This window comes from Semicossyphus pulcher, unplaced genomic scaffold (genome assembly GCF_022749685.1).
Source record: "Semicossyphus pulcher isolate SPU_LCO1_2020_fin unplaced genomic scaffold, fSemPul1.0.p SCAF_8, whole genome shotgun sequence".
Lineage (NCBI taxonomy): Eukaryota > Metazoa > Chordata > Actinopteri > Labriformes > Labridae > Semicossyphus > Semicossyphus pulcher.
This window is the reverse complement of record NW_027211759.1, coordinates 16,901,856-16,922,261: the sequence shown is the minus strand read 5'-3', so window position 1 is coordinate 16,922,261 and position 20,406 is coordinate 16,901,856. Positions and strand designations below refer to the sequence as shown.

At 41.8% G+C, this 20,406-nt stretch overlaps 1 protein-coding gene across 1 annotated transcript; it reads left to right on the top strand.

The window, feature by feature from the left end:
• The first annotated feature begins 118 nt into the window (after positions 1-118).
• LOC138613098 (MOB kinase activator 2) lies at positions 119-5,275 on the top strand. The gene is made up of 5 exons (XM_069686681.1): positions 119-476; positions 2,012-2,151; positions 2,250-2,346; positions 3,765-3,889; positions 3,981-5,275. The coding sequence occupies exons 1-5, from the start codon at positions 394-396 to the stop codon at positions 4,223-4,225; spliced, it is 690 nt and encodes a 229-aa protein (XP_069542782.1). The 5' UTR covers positions 119-393; the 3' UTR covers positions 4,226-5,275.
• The last annotated feature ends 15,131 nt before the right edge of the window (positions 5,276-20,406 follow it).

Below are 20,406 nucleotides of genomic sequence, written 5' to 3'. Positions count from 1 at the left end.
TGTTTTGCACTTTATAGGGTTGTGGAGAAACCTGCCTGTCCGCTCGGAGCAGAGAGAGGAGGAGCCTGTGGGGTGTGGGACTCCAGACAAAGGAGATATATACACACTGACACTGGATCACTGGAGCGAAAGGGGAGGCAGACAGCTGGGGAGCTTCACTTTTTATCCACACGGGAGAAAATCCTCAACTCCAGGACTACTTTTTTTTAAGTGCGTGTGTGGTTTGGAAAAGTTTGTCTGTGTGTGTTTGTCAGCTGTATGGATTCATCTGTGAGCTGAGAGATGTTTGTGTCGGAGCAGTTGTTGCCATATGCTGCCTGAGTGTGGGTTAGTATGTGTGGGATGGAAAAGTGGGGCTGGCACAAGCAACAGCTCTGCTCTTAGCTTTATGCCATGGGGGGTTGCCATAGTTACCCCTCGGCTAAGAAGGCAGACAGCAAGACTCTTCAGCCCTCTGACATCAGCGATGAAAAACTGTAAGTTGCATTTTGTCCTTAACTTTTTTTCATCAGCTTTATACGCTCGCTTCCTGTCTGGGAGTACGTTTAGTGTTACGCACTGTATACGCTTTTATTCTGAAAGGGTGTGAATAAATGCACAGAGAGAAGAAACATGAGTAGAAAGCTGGCTGCACATGGTTCACTGAGGAATGTTCTCCAGATAAGAGTGTGTGTGGGTTACATATTTGTCTGATGGCATCAGTGAAGGTGGATTCCTTTAACAGCGTGAACACATGTGAGTCCGAACCAAGTGGAGGAAGGATTTTATGTGTACAAGCAAATATTTTCTCCTTTCGGGGCAGCTGGCTGCGCTGAAGAGGGCTGTTTATTTCCCCCCACACGGCTCGGCAGAGGTGAAGGAAAACAGACGGCCGGGAGCAGGAGAGCGGGCTCATTCACAGAGGAGTGTTTACACACAAACACAACATTACAAGTAGCTCCGGGTTCATTGTGTTTGTGTGCTGACAGCAACTGGCGGTAATTGAGTTAATGCCATGGAGCTGGAGCAGAACAGGATGTTAACAAAAGAAGTTCCTGTGGACATTAGGGAAGTCTGTCATGATGCGGATTTGAACTACTGTACCTTTGGAAAGCTAATGTTTACATTCTTCCCTCCCTCTCTACCTCTCCTGACCTTAACTTTGACAAAGAGCTAATACACCCAAAAACTACTTCTCCCAGCTCAGCCCACACACACACACACACACACACACACGGTGAGTTAAACCCCCATAGAGAGCACTGTGTTTCCCTTATCACAGTATGCAAGGTCACACTGAATAAACTCTCAGCTGCTGTGAGAGCAGACATCTAAAAACTGAGCGCAGCAGCTGCCTGACTCCACTACACTCTGAAATATTCACTTTAATCCAAAGCGCCGTCTTAAAGTCGAGCTATCAGAGAGAGAGAGAGATCACTCATCATCATCATCATCATAACACCCTACCTGCGTCAAAGAGGCCTCCCTATTTGCATAAAGTCAAATCATGCTGCCAAGTTTGACTTTCCAGTACACGTTGGCATTCACAAACATCATTCCAGCTCTCACACTCTGTAGTTATCACAAGTTCCTGAGCTGCCAGCGCTGTGTTGGTGATTATAAAAAGCTCTACCTGTATCTTATCAGCAGGTATCAGCAGGCCTCAGCTCTCTACCTTTATCTTGAACAACTTGGACTCCTTTAGTTATTTGTTTAGCAGCTCTGACCGCTGCAGCACTGAGCTTCATTAACAGTAATTACTCCGCCTCTGAATTGACTGCCTTCATTACATTAACTGCTGGTTTATTGGACGTTCCCGTCTGCAGTTACAGCAGTGTTTGCATGTGTTTGCATGTGTGTGTGCCAGCCACTGAGGGAAAGACAGACGAGAGTGGGTCACAGGGTGTAAAATGTGTTATCTGCTGGTTGCAGCTGGAGAAATTAATCCACTGACCTATCGATAGTTTTTACACCACCTCTCTGCCTTTCTCTTTCTGTCTCTGCCTCATTAACTCTGCACTGTCTTCCCAAGGGGAATTAATAACAATAATCTCGAGGAGCGTCCATATCTGCAGGAGCAGCATGTGAGCCAGCAGATCACGCACACAGACATGGTCGCCCTCACAGCGCTGCCACCTGGCGTCGACCAGGCAGAGTGGCTCGCCAGTAACAGTGAGTTAGACCTCATCAGATTTCTGAATTATTGTACCCTCTTATTTTCCTGCTCCATGTCCTATGAATGTAATTTCCTTCTCATTGATATCTTACAGCGGTGGCGTTTTTCAAGCATATAAACCTGTTCTCTAGTGCACTCTCTGAGTTCTGCACTCCCAGCACCTGCCCGACTGCTTGTGGACCAGACAACACGTAAGTTACTGAGCATCATACTGCACAAGCTTAAAGGGTCATTCTCCAAAACCCACTTTTATAGTCGTATTTTGTCATGCAGATACTTTCTGTTTCTGAATTTCTCTAATGTCAGTATTTGATGATTTGGGCAGCACAGATTAGATCATACAGTATTCACCATAATATGAACTTTCACAATATATATGTAGTTCATTGCCTCTTTTACACAAGACTACTGCATTACAGGAAAGAAAACTTGTATAGGTTTCTCTTGTGGTGTGATATTTGCTAAGTTGCCTCAGGTGATGTCACTTGAGTCAGCATCTAGTTCCAAAATAGAAAAAGAAAAAGAGGATTTAGACAGACAAGAGGTCACCACATCTCAGAAGCCCACTTGAGGCTAGCAGCTTGCAGGTTCACTAGCCACTAAAGGCATTACACAGCCAGTTTTCTGACTGATCTGCTAGCAGTCAAGTAGCATCTTGGGTAAACTCTATTTACAGATTCTACATAGAAATGTATAATCTGTAGGCAGGGACGTGGATTTTAGGGATGGCAAGTGTTCTGGTTTCCATTTGTAGTACGCTTGTCCAATTGCATTAACCAATCACGTATCAGCAGGCTGCGGCGTATGCATAAAAAAAAAAAAAAAAACAGTCCGCGTGGAAAGCAAAAGCAGGCGGCACGTAATGACACCATGGCTCCCATCAGAGTGATCTGACGACGATTTACCTTCTTATTAATCTCTATAAACAGACATCTGCAGCAAGTTCAGCTAACAATCTGTTCTAGATCTAAAAGTGAACTCGAGACAAATTCCCTTGACGCTGTGTTATGAAAGCCGTTTAACGTTCAGATATCCCGACTTCCTTGAATGCATCAGATCGATACGACACTCCGTTCAACAAACGAGCATTTTAAAAGTAGTTTTCTTCTCCTCTTGAGGACAGACCTGACAAAGCTTGACTTTTTACTTTTTACTAATCTGCATCCTGATGCTGACATTTCGGCAAACTTAAGACCCGTTAATTAAAGGAAATCACAAGGAAAACGGTTTCGTTTTCCGATGGGATCCGAGATTGCATCATGGGTAATGTAGGCGCTTTGACACAGAAGAAGACTGCAATAAATATAAAAGATATCTTTGGTTCTGCTGCATATATTTTGTGTTGTTTTTGCGGCTTTGTTGAACTGAACATTTAAGATAGAGCATAAGTGCTTACGTTGCACCCGTGTGATGTTTGTTCATGAACATGAGTCATGATTGTTAAAGTTAACTTTTTTACCATAAAAACCCTTGCTGCCTTGAAGAGAGTTTTTAACTGTGTCTGTCCTAGAGTGACATCATAATATTAAAACACAGATTCAGTTATTTCCTGTATGAGGCCGACCACACAGCATGTTGTTTATTACTGACGTGTTTTTGTTGTATTCAGGGTTTATTTTTGGACTGATGACCACGGCAGGAAGCTCAAGTGCTCCGCCCCACTTTACTTTGACTATGCCATGTCGTACATTCAGGAGCTACTGACAGATGAAGAGGTGTTTCCCACAAAAGCAGGTAAGAGGAAGTTTTTAAATGCTGCATTTGTTTATACATCACGTCCTAGCGCCACTTTAAAGCTAGTCTCTCCTCCCTCTTTCTTTTCCAGGTTCAGTGTTTCCGACGGGCTTCGTTTTTCTCGTCCAGAAGGTGTTTTTGCTGTTTTTCAGGACTCTTGCTCACATTTACTGGTCTCATTATAGAGAGACCCTCGCGCTGGGCCTGCACCCACACCTCAACACACTCTTCACACACCTCACACTCTTCTGCCAGCAGCACGCCCTGCTGGACCCGGAGGACACTGAGCCGATGCAGGACCTCATCACGGCTCTGGGACAGCAAGGCTGGTCCTAAAGAGCAGACACACACACACACACATCGTACTCTCACATTTTCTTACTCTTATTCACTTGTTACATGTCTGTCACCGCTGTGGGCCAAAGGTAAACTTACTTCATAGTATGGAGTTTGTTTTGTAAGGTCTGGAAGTTGTAAAATAGGAAAGATGAACAGTTTTTGAGAATGACGGAGTCTTTTCTGCTTTAAAAAGCTGTCAATCAAATCAGACAACACGAGTAGCATCAAGCTCCTGCTGTATCAGATATTGTGATACTGTGTGAAACTATAGTACTGCATGTTTGTGTATTCCAGCATACCTGGCATTATTATATTTTTTTAAAAGGTCAAGATCCTCAGGGTCGTGTAGTCTGGTGTCTCTTTCTGAGACGTCAGCTGAAACTGAGAGTTCAGAGTTAAGATGAAGAAATGTGCCATTCTTACATTTAGAACATTTGCAAAAAAACCCTAAGAGTGGTGTGTTTGTGCAAATGTGATTTCATTCTTATGACTGCAGCTGCATGAAACGGCTTACCTCTGCATCTTTATGTATGATCTGTACTCTGTAATAAACATTTATGAAGGTAGAGTAAAGAAAAAGATTGCATGCTTTATCACTGATCTATTCATGATCTATTCAACCCATTTATCAGTCTCGCTCTGTTCTGTATCCTGCATCTACCGTGTGTGTATTTACTAATGTCGTGCTTTAGTATCAGTGTCTCCAGGTCTTTATTTGAGAGCAGCAGCGCCACCTGCTGCCGGCACAGAAGCCCTGCATGAATCACATTTAACCTTCACTGTCAGCCACAGTCCACTGCAGTGTGTAAATGTTTGATTGGTTGGCTGCAGCACATCGGATCTGAAATAAAACAACGACGATGAGAGTAAAGTGCTGAGTTTCAGCTTTCACGTGAAGGTGTAGTAAAAAGTAACAGGACTATGTATCAAAGGGCTACGAGTCCTACACTATTTATCAGCTGCATGAACGTCCTCCTGTACCCGCAGAGCTGGAAAGTCAGCACTTACTGTAAACCTTTGTCATCGTTAAAATTCAGATTCAGTGTCTCGGAGTGAAGCCAAAAGAATAAAAAATATGCAACTGTTCAAATACTAAGAGTTTAAACTGTAGATCTTAACAGAAATAAATATTTGGCCTGCTTATCAACACGGTCAGCAGATGGAGCTGCATCGCAAATAAGTGTCCATAAATCAGCCTAAAAAGACGGCCCTTGTGAACACAGAGCCGGCCTGAGGATTATCACGTTTTTATGTTTCTTCTGTTTTAGAGTAATCCGGTGTTGGCTGTGTGCACATACAGAGGTTCATTGTAAACAATATTTGCAGATAGCTAATTCAGCATTCTCTTAATGGCGCCAGTTTGCAATAATCTAACAAATATAAGTCAGAAACTGTGCTGATGTAGCCCCCAGCTGACTCACTGGCTCCATGTTACTTTCCCTCCTGTTTACATCCCAAAGCCACCCAAATTAATGGTAGCTTAAATTTGCATGATCTTTTAAAGTAGAGGTAAGAAGAAAAACAGTAATACAAGTGTCAAAATCCACTATTGATAGCATTATTCAATCATTTACTGGAGCTCCAAGACAACTTAAAATGTAATTCACAGCCCAGTCCTTGTGTGTATTTCCGGAGGGGTAATTCTGAGTGCAAAGCTGCTTTTCTGATGTAATCAAGAGACATGACCTGGAGCTGCAGAGCTACCACATAACATCTAAGTATCAAGAGACAGCCCTGTAGGCGATTTGACAAGAGAATACATGCTGCTTTTGTCTGCTTTTCTGTTGTCAATCAAGACAGCAAAAAGAATATCCAGGAGCTGAAAGTGAACAGAAACCGAGAGCATGAAGTCACTCTCAGCTGAGCCTCAGTTTGACTGTGAGCAGAGCAGCACACTGTAGATGCATTGCAGGGCAGGCCCGTGTGCAGGAGCGGGTGAGTGTAACAAAAGGACATGTTTGTGTTTAAATATTACAGGGGGGCAAGGACAGGTTTCCCCAACCGCTCACTATGAAACAATGTAAAGGGTGTAATATGATCATGATTGTGAAGCATGTAGTCCCATATTTCACCACACAGGGGCATCAAAATACCACCACATCAGAATGGAAAATAAGTCTAAGTCTATAAGATATTTATAATTGAGATATTGTATTATTAGAATTGCATGCATTAACCCGACCAGTCTAAAAGGGATAAAAAGTAATTCCATTAAAATTGAAATATTTTAATAGGAATAAACTGTCCATACCTGTAGGATCAAGGGGGATACCTGACATTAAACTTTTATGAACATACAAAAAGCAACTGCCAATTCTATGTCTGCTGCACTCACTGAACCCTGTGATGATCCCTTGTACTTGTAAACATCAGGTTCACATCTAAAACTGGACTCTTCCAATTGAACCTCAGATTATGATCTTCTCAAGCTGTGCTTTTCATTCTTTGATTCATGGGAGGAGAGAATACAGCTGAAAGTTGCTCAGATTATACTTACAGACTGTGAATGTCGCCAGACGTCTGGTTTCCTCTCTACTTTCAGCCTGAGGTGTCGTCTAGTTAAGACTGAGGCTGAAACTCGGCCCCTCGATGCAGAGCCAAAGCATCTTTACCTGGTAGGAGATCAGAGGGAGAAGGAATGAGTCTGGATAGAGTGGACACAAACACACACACATACACACACACAAAGGTTTGTTCTGAGGACAGATAGGAGACGTGTTAATGCACATGCTGGACTGAGACGAGGCTCACAGTGTTGGAAACTGAGCTTAGAAGGTAATACTGCAAACTGCTGAGTCACACACACGCTTTAATTAAGGCCTGAAGCCACCTCCACATACAGAGCATTCTTTTAATCAGGTTCAGGCTCTGAGCTTCTCGTCTGTGTCCTCCTTCACACACAAAAAAAGTTGGTGTTATACAAGGTAATGAAGAGAGCGGGAGCATTTGGGTTCAGACGACCTCTCTGTATATTTCCCGTTGCTTCTTTTGACATAATAAATTACTATATTACTATTAGTTTGTGATCAAAATTTCACCTTAAATTTGAATATTTAGAGGCCTGAAAAAGTTCAACTATACATCAGTATTTCACAAGAAGAAAGGAGAGATAAGACAAATATCCCTAAAAAAAGTGTGTTCCCCTTTCTTAATAGATAGGTCACAACTCTACGGATAATCTAGTGTCATTGAAGGACCTCAGCCTGCAGGCTGGGAACTCGTAGGTCTCGGTTTCTACAGTGACATCCATGTAAAACACATATCAAAAAACAGTGTGATCCCTTTTGTGTGTTTGGTTTTATTGAGATTGGGTCTTGTGCTGGTTGTAAAGATAAATGTCAGTTTTTGCAGTTAATTTTACAAATGTCAGAAGAACCTGTTCTGCTCCAGAGGCAGAGCTTTTAAAAAGGTCAAGTGGACTGACACGACTGTACAGCTTTCAGATACATGATATGTTCCCTTCTTAGAACTTTAAAGCAAAACTTTACCTCTTGATTTAAACTATTGATTATCCAGTCAGTAGACCTGCAGCTTTAATTTGACACCTTTTTGCTTCTCTTACAATCATGTTTTCTAAATGCAACTTTTTTGGGGGGTCCAGCACTTTTTAAAGTGTCCTTACCCCACATGAATGAAGTCTTATTTTCAGTATAAACTCATAAAACAGTATGACCTCCTGACCTGTTAATTTAGAAAAAAGTATAAAGCTGCCAGGAGCCAAAATTGCACATCCTTAGTCATTATCACTCAAAATACTACAGTATAACAGCTACAACAATACAGAAATACAACTATTTAGTCTTTTCACATCAAGTGATTTTATTCTGACAAGTTGTGTTTTTTGTAGAAAGTTTATCTATGCCAGCAAATCACTGAAAAGTGTACATCGTTTTTGAAATGTGTGAACAACTACAGTCATAAATGAAGCTAGAGTTTGTCTCTACATGTATAAAAGTAAATAACACATGCTCAGTGTATTTAGAGGGTTTTAGTATGACCTCACCGTGTTAATGTGGGGTTCAGCAGTTCATGTCTACGTGGGTCAAGCTCACTCTGGCTCCAAATACAAGTGTGTTAAAAGCAGCTAAATCCATTAAAAAAAGATCTACAAGGACACTTATGAGGCCAACATGACGCCAAAATCAACAAATATGGCGAAGGCACTTTACCTCAATGAGCAGGATTACACGAGGAGGAGTAACTGAGCTTTAATTAGGTTGTGGCGTTCATTAGAGGTTAGCTTGATGAGCAGGGCAGACAATAAGCCTTCGTCCTCCTCCCTCCCTCCTCTACCTCCTCCCTCAACAAGGCTTTATAAATGAGGGAGCTCGGGACTCCAGTTGCTCCCACAGAGAGCCCCAATGAGCGTTTAAGTTTCCACGTGTGTTTTTTTTAATCGCGGATTTTCTTAATAAAACGGAGAAGTTGAGCAGAGAGGATGCTGCAGACACAGATGATGCGTTCAATGTCACTCATCTGTACAGGACAACTCACTACTTAGACATTGCACGAAACTCGTCAACTCCATTTTTTTTTACTGGATTTTAACGCTTTCAAATAAATATATATTTATTATACTTTTGTCGTCTGAGATCCGCCTCTTCCTCCCGAACAGTGCGTCTCCTCTGTCCTGCCATGAGTGCGCTGCTGCCGGCGTGGCTGTGGCTGCTGCTCGGCCTCCTACCTCTGGAGATCCAGTCCCGGGCTTTTACTCTGCACAGCCTCACTCACAGACACAGGTACCGTCGCTTCACTGCACATTTACACACACAAAGTTTGAGTAATGTTGTAGTTGAAGATGGAAAATGACAATACTGACTTTTGTAACACAGCTTGATGTTCAAGTTCAATTTCTATAGTAGAAATGTCCTAAGTCATTATATTTCCCATAAATCAAAATATTCCCAACAAAATAGCAAGATATTTATATTTTAACAATTTAAGAACTTGTGAATATATGTCACTAAATACGAATAAGTAATTGTAAGTTTGTTTTACTATTACATGTCTGTACTTTATTGCCCCGCACTGGTAACGCATTCATATCAGTGTAACAGGCCATTAATTGTATGATTGCTGTTAAATATTATGGATTCAATATTTGTTGGTAATAAAATTAAATGTGACATTTTGTTCAAGAAAATCACGTCACTGCTGAAATAATCATGTGATTAATCAACTGGTCATTTGACCGAATAAATTACATGAAACATCTCCAGATGATTACATTTATGATGATTTTGTGTCACAAAGAGAAGAATAATAAACAGCTTCATAATAAATTAAAATAATCATTAGTTGCAGACCTAACAGAGGTGAAGGGCAGCAGTGCAAGAACATTAAAGTGTGTGTCTCTGCTTCTGGCAGTCATTAATGTGAGAAAAGGTCCAACAGCAGAATGAGGTAATTCCTCTCAGCAGCAGGAGGCGAGACAGAGGTGAGGGTGATTTAGGACGAGGATACGTGCACATACCGAGGGACCGAGCGCCAAACCAGCCAGAGGAAGGTAGACTGAAACAACATTTTCCACAGACAGTATGCAGGCTGTGATAATTAAGATATTAGTGCATCTTGTGAGTGAGCTCTGCAGGCTCTGTCACATGCAGACTCATGCAGCATCACTTTATTATCCAACTTCCTCTGTGGTCTGACAAGATAACATGCTGTATGACTTTGTGCGTGCGAGAGAGGAGTGATGTCAGGTCTTGTGTAACAGTTCGTTGTTTAGTTCATATTCTAACCATATTATTGCAAATTACTTTAAGTGCGAAGATAATATCATGTTAATTTGGATATTGGCATAATGGGGTCAGAGAAGCACCACATGTATCCTTAACATATTGATTAGGCATTGGAACAATAACCACACTGCATTTATGTCTGAGCACATTATTAGGTTAATCTTTTTATTTTGCTGTTATTAATTTTTGTTTTATGTTTTTACGTACAAAAAAAACTTCATAAAGGTCAAAAAGATCACATGGCTAAAGAGAAAACAGAGATTCAACACTGATAGATACACCACAATACTGCCACTGGCATTTAAAAAATGCCACGAAGGAAATAAAATTATAAGGCTCCTGTTGTAATTAAGAAAAGATGAACAGAAAAAAGAGGAGGAGAAAGGAATGAATAGACCCGGTGACAATAAGTCAAACAGCAGGGATCTGACAGGGGCAAAAGTTTTCTTTGCACAAAGTAGTTTTTGAGGAGTTACGACAGGAGTGTGTGTGAGTAGTTTCTCGGTGAAGAACCCCATGCTGCGCTCTAACTTTAGAGGAATGTTGGAGAAGCTACACTTGGTCTCAGACTCTCCACAGGTTCACAACCAGGACCTTCGTACACACAGACGCACATGCGCGCACGCACACACACAAGAGAGGGAAAGTGTGTGAGACATAGGTCCTAAAAGAAAGTACAGATAGAAAAGTATAGAAAGAAGAAGATGCTAGCATGTCTGGCTCTGATGCTGCTAGCGTTAGCCAGTAAGTCAGTTTTGTTCAATAATATCTCAACAACTATCAGATGGATAGGCACACATTTTTGCACACACATACGAATGGTCCCCTGCAGATAAAGCCTGATGACTTTGCTGATTGTCTGACTTTTCCTCTTGTGTCAACATATGACATTTTTCTTTTGAGTTATGTAACAACTATTGCATGTTAAAGGAGTACAGCTTTACAGAGCTGCTCAGGTGGCTCTTGACGCAGATGTACACTTTTATTTAGTTGTTTGTTGGTACAGATATTTCTACCTGTGTTAATTGTGTTACACTGGAAAGTAGTTCAGTGGCCTACATTTCCTTAAACTTGGAGGCAGCTCAGAGCCAAGTGCTTTTCCCTCCAGAGACAACTGTGTTTTTAACCTCACCCCAGGTGGCCTTTTAACCATGTGTGTGTGTGTGTGTGTGTGTGTGTGTGTGCGTAGGAGAGGTTTTAAAGTGGAAAAGTGCACATGAGCATGCACACATAAGGCACATAGAAGGAAATTGTTTTCATGTGCATGTCTTTGAGATGTATGTTGCCAGGCAGTCACATGTCAGTTGCACGTTTGCCAACTAATGCACCACCAACATTGCGCGCGTGTGTGTGTGTGTGTTTGTTTGTTCCTGTGTGAACTTTATCCAGAACTGCAGAATTCAATTTAGAACAATTCAAGGCTAATAGAGTTGGGCAATCACACAAGCTTCCTGTTGAAACTCACAATAGTGAATGAATGAGTGTGTGAGTGTGTGCGTGTGTTTGTGTGCTGGCAGTGAGAGCCCAAGGTGTCCAGCCAGAGGACTGATCGGAATACCAGTCAGGATTAGCTTCAGGATAAAGGTCATATGGTATTCTGGCCCACTTTCCACCCCAAACAAACACAAACATTATCTCGCTCCTTTGTGTCTCACCTCATGAGTAGCCGAACCTTGTGAATGGAGAAGCGTGTGCACACTACACACTACAAGGTGCACTCATACAAAGTGATCTTCTTTTGTAGGACAGTTGTTCATCCTGTTGTTGGTGAGGTAGGCGAGCACTGGAGACACTTGCAAAAAAGTCAGTAAACATAGCAAATTATTAAACCTGTGTTGATTAGCAAAGGGCAGAAGGTTAGGTAGTTAGAAAGACGAGGGAAAATATTTTCGTTGTGGACGGATTAACCAATTCAAAAAGCATTAATTCAATTAAGCTTAATTAGTGCGTGCTAAAGTTGTATCCAGCCTGATTAGAAATAAACATGAGGTAAGCAAGTGGAGCACCATGTCCTCTACTACTTTACATCATCTGTACTAACCATTGCATAATTTTTGTCACATGTCCAGAAAGGCCTATTCACTCTAGTGGCTCACTCGTCAACAATTGAGAAAGAGTAGGGATGAATGAAAAAGAAAAATAGTATTGTGACGATGTGAGAAAAAGTAAGGCCCACCAGCGGGGAGCTGCCAGAAAATGTACTTAGCAAACACTCAACAGGAGTGTTGGCGGAGGAGCCTCTTACCTCCGTCATTGTGCTCTGTTGTTGTCGCTCTCCTGCTTTCTCCTTCCCTGTTGTAAGATTTGTCAGCTCAGATTCTGTTGTTGATTAACTGGAAATATTATATTTTTTAGCTGTGCTGGTAACAGAGCGGATGTCACTGATAAATATTTATTGTCTCAGGTGGTTTAAACTGCTTTGGTCCAGAAAAATGCCGGAAGCAGAGGAACCTTTAGGGGTCGCTAGCGAGCATTTTATACTTCTGGTCTAAAATGTAAATGATTTACTAAGAGACATGTTAAAGACACAGCTCATCACTTTTTAACTGACAAGATGACTAAGCAGCACTTAGGGTCCGAAGTATTTGAAGGAACAATTTAAGATGTGCTTGCTTGCTGTTTTACCCAGACTCAGACCAGACGCAGACAACCGCTAACAACCGGCTTTTTTGCTTGATGGGAAAGGTTGCAATCACCATTCAGACCCAGGTCAAATGACTCTGCAGTAGACCTGGGTAATTATCGCCTCGGCTCCGATCGGCATTGGTGGGAACACCAAACCAAAATGTTAGTGAGTAGCCTTGAACAATGGTGGCACTCCACAATCCCGTCTTTTGACTGCAACATGGACTATACGGACTAAACATATGTAACAGGTGTTTAATTTGATGATTTTGGTCCACTTGGGGAAGATAGAAACAAGTTGTGAACACAATACGGACACATCTCATTTTAAGTTGAACTTGTTAGCAAAGAGGCACATTTTTAGAAACCCAGCAGTTATTTAGCAACATTGATTTTGAGTCATGTTTCTGTCCAATATTCACTCTCTTTTACCTCTTTCTTTGGCCTCTACCAGCACCTGGAGGAAAACATCAGACACTTTAGCTGCTAAATGCTCCACCATGTTCATTAGCTGGTCGGTTAACTAAATTTATCCCCTGTTCGGAGCTGGACAGATACTGTGGATTGTCAGAGCTTTTTTTAAATCTGAAAAACAGACGGAGAGCATTTTGAAGGAACCAAACAAGGGAATTTAATTTTGTAGTCTGTGGACAGTACCCTAATTGTGAAAGAAATCCAGTTGATTTGTTGAACTAAGTTTCTTAAAGTCCCAAATTAACCTCATTATTTGGAATACATTTTTGCACAGAACAAAGACTGTAGAATTTGTCCCCGATCAATCACACATTCATTTTAAGTGAAATGCAAGCTGGCATAATATAATGAACGACATGTTAATTACAAGAAATGGACTCCCACCTGCTCACCTCCCTCTGTCTATCGTTCCTTCTCACTTTCGGTTATAACTTCACTCTCTCCGTTTTCTCCTTGAAAAAAAAAGAGACCAGAGGACAGTGGACATTCCTGCAGTACAAGCCTGACTTCCTGTGAGGCATTTCATTTTGTCGTAGTGATTCAGTTTCACCCAGACACCCAAGCAGGCGGCATGCACACGACCCCACAGAATTGTATTTGAACAGACTGTAATTGTTCTTTACTGTTTTAGCATTACATCTAAATATTTTCCCTCTCCTCTGTTTTTTCTCAGGTTGCATTTACCCAGAACCTCTAATTACCAGAAGTCTTCACTCACTGCCATCATGCCGACTGCGACTGATCCCTCCATTGCCTTCGAAAACCACTTCACCCAGGGAGACAGACATATCACCTGGAGGGCCCTGCTGCACAAAGAGCCCCCATCCAAGTTGTCCGACCCGTTTCTTTATGAAAGCGACAGTGTGTTACCGGAAGCGCCAGTCAGTCGGCGAGGGTCACGGGGTCGCCGTCACGCCAACATAGGTGGCACAAGGGGCCACGGCCACCTGATGAGGGTGGGATGTGTCCTGGGCACCTGTCAGGTTCAGAACCTCAGCCACCGTCTCTACCAGCTGATTGGACAGAGCGGGAGGGAAGACTCCTCCCCCATTAACCCTCGCAGTCCTCACAGCTACGGCTAAGACCAACATGGAAGCTAGCAAGCGCCTTTACCAATAAACATTGGCAGGTTGCAGCAGTGAGGCACTGTGAGACGAAAGTAGGCCTTTGATGTCAAAATAAATTATTTTCCTTATCGTATTGTGAGTAAAACCTGGCTGGATCGCATTCAGAGGAAACGGTTTAGGGCAGCAACGGAGTGACACCCGGTGGTCAGGATGGACGGCGGGCATTCAAAGCAAAGGACTTTCACAGTTTGCAGTCCGACTCCCGTATCTGGCAAGGCAAGAGAAAGGCGGTCGATGAATTAACTCAAGTCACTGCCTATAGTTTTCATTTGAAACCAGACCACTTCCTGATCATCTTTCCTTAACCTTAAGCGAATGCCGCCAGTGCCAAACCGAACCATAAAACCTTAATAATGCGGTTTTCACTACGAGCAGACATGGCACTCTACCTGCTCAGTACAAAATCGACTCAGTTAGAGGACGCTGATGAACAAAGGAGAGCTTTTAGCAACTTAAGAGCAAGATATTTCCCCCTAGGAGTTGGTAGAAACCAAAAACAGACACACGCCTCATATCAGTGCCTCAACAGTCTCCCCGGGGTTTACGGACCAAAGTCCTGGTTCACTTATTGTCGGCAACATTTCAGGTGTGCTCAGTTTTGGTTTAAACTCCAAATGGAGTGGTTTAGATAAACTGGCTAAAGTTGAGTGAGAAAAAACATTGAGTTTCTTGCCCACTCAGCCAGTGATGTAGTGATATTACCACTTCCCTAGGTCCAAGCAATTATTCTGTTGAGTAAAACATTATCATAACCTTTAGGAGGGTCAGACAGAATGTCCATGTTGTTAGACATTACAGCCTCTAGGAGTATCCTCTAAAGACAGTGGCATTATCATCCTTTACCGCCAGTACACTGCAGTGAAACTAGAGTCCTAGGTGTTAGGTGCATTAATACAATAAGAACCATTCAGAATGTGTGTGTAAATGAGTAAAACTGTGAACCAGAGAAACTTCTGTCTGAGGGGCCTTCCTGACTAACGTCTACTATCGTCATCGTTTGTTATCCTGCTGTTCTGAAATAACCTGAGCTCAGAGTTAATCCACTGTGTCCCTCAAAAGCAGCTTCATCTCCCTCTGTGAGCCAGTAGCTTTAACCTCACAGTGCGCACAATTAGCCAGAATAACCACTAACCCTAATCCATGACCTGTCTGAATGCTTCTTAACAGATATCTCGTCCCTTAACAAATTAGGCAAACTACGCTGTGGAGTGCTTTTAACCTGCAAACTGTAAACCTATGATGCACTGAATTGATTTTAGGTCACTGTAAAGTCTTTTTTTGAGCCTTAATTGGTTTAATTGTTTGTAAGGCCTTATAATGTTTTGCCTTTTACCTCTCCAAATTTAGCATCACAGTCAATATTTTGTACTAAAGTGATATTTTAAAGCTTTTCATCGTCAGTATATCTGCAGTCTAACAGGTCGGATGTTATTAGGAATGCATGAAAGCACTTTATTGTTATTTTCATACTGTATAACTTACAATGTTTCAATGTTACAATTTCATTTAACAGACGCTTTTGTCCAAAGCGATGTACATGTGAGAGTTAAACTTGAATGTAATGTTCTATTTAACTTAAAACTAATGAGAAAACTTGCTGTAAATATCACTTTGCTAAATCTTCATGGTTGTGAACGCTCCTTCAAGGTACAAGTGTCCTTTGTAAGCTGTTTGTGATGCTTCCATTGTGTTGTGTAATAAAACACCTGTAAAACCTACATGTGTACTGTGTGTTTACTTTTTAATGTGAATACCCAGTTTGACGATTAATCTGGGATACTACACACAAACACGCAGTACAAGTCCAAATCAAGTTCATGATGACATTACATGTAAGAGATACCAAACTTTAATGGCATTGTCCACACTATTCTGGAAACAAATTTGCCTTCAGTGTTAACACAACATTGCTCCTTCCTTTGTAAACCAAATTGTACAGCTAATGCTCCTTCATTAACCTAAAAGCCAGGAGCCAAGCAAGTGGTTAAAAATGTCCAAGGCATTTTGAGATTTCAAATGAAGGGCAGCTGAACTGCTCAAAATGATTAGAGACACACAGTATAAGAGTTCATTTATGGCATTACCAGGAAAACTGATTCAAGAAGAAACTAATGGCTGGAAGTTGAGAGATACGGAAGTTGAGAGACGGAAGAGAAACTATCATTAGCTCTGGTAGCTACCAGAAGCTCAATGTAGTTAAGGAGATGTTAAAAAACATTGGTGCTGATGCAATATATCACCACGCAATACGGCTCAGGTGCGCTTGATATCTGCCTTAAGCCCTTATATCTGACCCCACAAACAAGATAAGTGACAGCATCCTTCGAGGAACGAAACGCTAGCTCTTGTCTGCACAGGGCAGCTGATGAATGTCTGTCCATCTCGTAAGTAGATCCTTATCTCCTATCATACCTATTCTCTCTGTACATCTACACCAGGGGTCTCCAACCCTGCTCCTGGAGAGCTACCTTGCTGCATGTTTTAGGTTTCTCTGTACTCAAACATGCCTGGTTTGAATGATCCGCTCTTTATCGACCAACTGAAGCGTCTCAGGGGATTTATAACAAGCAAAATATTTTAATCAGGTGTGTTAGAGCACAGATACACCTAAATCATGCAGGAAGGTAGCTCTCCAGGAGCAGGGTAGGGGACCCCTGGTCTACACAGACCCTGTCTGAGACTGCTCGGTGGAGATCAAAAGATCTGTGTGATCACGTACACCTGTGCCTTATACCTGGGCCTGCCAATGCTAGTGGTCTGTCTTAAACAATTATCCACGTCATCTGTCAGGTGGGGACAGATAAGGAGTATGTACATAAGAATATGTAGCTGGGCGGAGAGATAGTCTCAGTAGGATAGAGAACTTCTTTTGCTTTCCACACATACACCTTCCTTATCAAAACCTGGCAGCTTCATTGCTCTACGCAACTTCACGGTTAAGAGGTCAGGGTCAGATTTAGATGTGCTGAAGTAGCCTTTAGCCTCATTAAACGCTGTTCAAGGCTTCTTAGACAGCCAATCAGATTTCAGGGTTGGTCCCAGTCTCCACCAACCCCAGGCTAAGGTAGGTAAACAAAAGTAAAACAGGTGGAACATTTTGGAGCATTGCCGACTATTTGCAAAACAAATAGCGTTTGACATGTGGGTGGATACAGCAGCTGTGTCAGATATTAGTTTTCTGACATGTTAAATAACGCAAACAAAGAAATAATGACAGAAAAACTCAACCAATTAAGATATTTGCTGCTGTGCATGGGAACTGATGTCTAATACAAATGGTAAGATTTTTAAAAAAGTTTAAAAAAAAATCTCAAATCCTACACATCAAATATCTCATCACATTAAAATCTAGTGTGCACTTGCTCTTTGCATTAGAGCAGATATCTGAACAATATTCACTCGTTCAGCAAACGACTGGTGGGAATTAATACATCATGAATACTGGGTCATTGTCTGAGGCTTGTTTGAACACTTTGGATCAACAAACAGAGCTGACTAATCAGTGGCAGTCAATCTGTGCACACTGTGTGCGTGTTTGTGTTTCAAATAAGAGTAAACCAGAGCATTTGATACTGCAAAATCACCAGTCTACGTAATGGGGCCAATGTCCACAAATAAAGATCCAACCATGAAAGCTTGTTACATTTGGAGGGTTTTTGTGTGTTTGTGTTTGTGTGTATGAGTTTAACTTTATGTGTGCAGGCACGCAGGTATAGAGGACAGAGGAGCTCTATAAACTGTACGTTTTCCTGTAAATCTGAGTAAATGTGTTTCTTTTTAAATATCTAATTCATCATATATTTAATATAAACAAAATGATAAAACTAAAATGTGCAACAGAGAAGCACTGAGTCATCCTGCGTCAGTCCAAACTTTTAAACTGCTGATTATTGAAAAACTGTCATGATCCTCATCACCGATAAACAGTGATCAAAATAATAATAGTAATCAAATTAAATGGTAATGATGATAGTGTTGATTATGATTATGTTTGTGGTAATAACACCACCCATGAAGTTATACATAATGACAATAATAATACTAATGATAGTAATTATAATAATAATAATAATTCACCGGTAGATTAGAGGGAGATTTGGAGGAGAGAACACAAAAAAAATGATAATAATAATAATAATAATGGTGGTAATAATAATAGTAATAATAAAAATAATAATAGAAACGCACCTATTGATAAAAAAAAGTATTCTAACAATATACTTTACAAGGTGAAAGAGGAAAGAGAAAAAAAAAAAAAAGTTTGAGTTTCATGTCGGGATAATTATCATTTGCAAGCATTTTACAGCAGGAGTGACCATAACAACAAAAATAAATACCAAAAAAAAAAAAAAAAATCCACCATCCACATTAGACATGCACACCATCATTCATCCTCACAAATAATTACATACACACTTCAAACACCCCCCCCCCCCCCCCAACCTTTTAAAACTGCACTGTAAATATACTATTATGGTGACTATTATTATTGTTTTTATTGTCATGATTGTACCAGCAAAAAACAGGCGATTATAACATGTATTATTATTATCATTCTTAATAATGGTGGGGTTTTTAAAAAAAATTATTATTATTGCGCCAGGGCTCTCTAAGTGCGGCCAATTACTCAGTCGAGTTCCGTACCCTAGCGGCTGAACTAGGTTGGGACGACGGAGCACTTCAGAGTATTTTTCTGAAAGGTCTGAATGAAGCTGTGAAAGACTGTCTAGTGGGTAGGGCAGAGACTGACAGTTTGCAGGAGCTAATTGCATGAGCCATTAAAGTGGACAATAGGCTAAGAGAGCGACACAGAGAGAGAGCACAGGTTGTATATTCCCCTGGTACTGCTGCTTCATCTACTGCTCCACATGGGCCATCGGAAACCCGAACCACAAACAATAACCAGTCTGCTGCTTCCCCAAGACAAGAGGAACCCATGCAGTTGGGTCGGAACCAGCTAACACCAGCAGAGCGCAGACGGCGCTTCAAGGAAGGACTGTGTATCTACTGTGGACAACCTGGACATCAAGTCGCCACCTGCCCACAATGTTTAAACCCAAGGCCTCACCAGTCGCAGTAGGGGTTCTGGTGAGTAGTACTTTGGTTCCCTTGTTACCCCGTAAACGCATCAACATTGATGCTGGGATTTTGCTAAATGGTAAAACCTTTAGACTAGGGGCTCCAGTCGATTCTGGCTCTGACTCCAACCTGCTAGATTCCCAGTTTAAATCCTTCAACATTGATACACCCCTTGTGGTAAACGCTTTAAATGGTGATTTATTGGCTCACATCACACATCAAACTGAGACACTGTCACTGTTGCTAGCTGGTAATCACCGTGAACAGATATCCTTTCATGTCATGTCATCTTCTCACGCCCCTCTAGTAATCGGGTTACCCTGGCTCCAGAAACATAATCCGGTCATCGATTGGGCAGCTGGTAGAATCACTAGTTGGAGTTCTTTCTGTCATTCCTCATGTCTCAAGTCTGCTCTTCCCCCATGTTCAAGTAAACCCAGTGCTGCTCCACCAGAACCCCCTGATATCTCCTCTGTACCACCTGTGTATCACGACCTAGCGGAGGTGTTCAGCAAGCGGCGGGCCCAATCTTTACCACCTCACAGACCTTACGACTGCGCCATTGAGCTACTGCCTGGAGCCCAGCTTCCCACCAGCAGGCTCTACAACCTCTCCGCTCCTGAGCGAGAAAGCATGGAGACCTACATAACGGACTCCCTGAACTCAGGTATCATACGCCCTTCCTCTTCTCCTCTTGGTGCCGGGTTCTTTTTTGTGGGCAAGAAAGATAAGACCCTGCATTGACTTTCGGGGTTTGAACAATATCACAGTTAAAAATAAATATCCATTACCCCTCATTAACCCCTCCATGGCGCTACAATTTTCACCAAGCTGGACCTGCGTAACGTCTACCACCTGGTGCGCATAAGAGAAGGAGATGAGTGGAAGACGGCATTCAACACACCTCTGGGACATTTCGAGTACCTTGTTATGCCGTTTGGATTAACGAATGCACCGGCCATATTCCAAGCTATGGTTAACGATGTGTTGGGAGACTTTCTAAACCATTCTGTGTTCGTATATCTTGACGACATTTTGATTTTCTCCTACAACCTCGAAGAGCACATTGTGCATGTGCGACAGGTTCTGCAGAGGTTGTGGGAGAATAAATTGTTTGTAAAAGGGGAAAAAT

Coding starts and splice junctions, on each gene's coding strand:
- LOC138613098 (XM_069686681.1), top strand. CDS start 394: ATGGGGGGTTGCCATAGTTACCCCTCGGCTAAGAAGGCAGACAGCAAG. Junction 2,152..2,249: donor AGAGTGGCTCGCCAGTAACA/GTGAGTTAGACC, acceptor GATATCTTACAG/CGGTGGCGTTTTTCAAGCAT. Junction 3,890..3,980: donor GGTGTTTCCCACAAAAGCAG/GTAAGAGGAAGT, acceptor TTTCTTTTCCAG/GTTCAGTGTTTCCGACGGGC.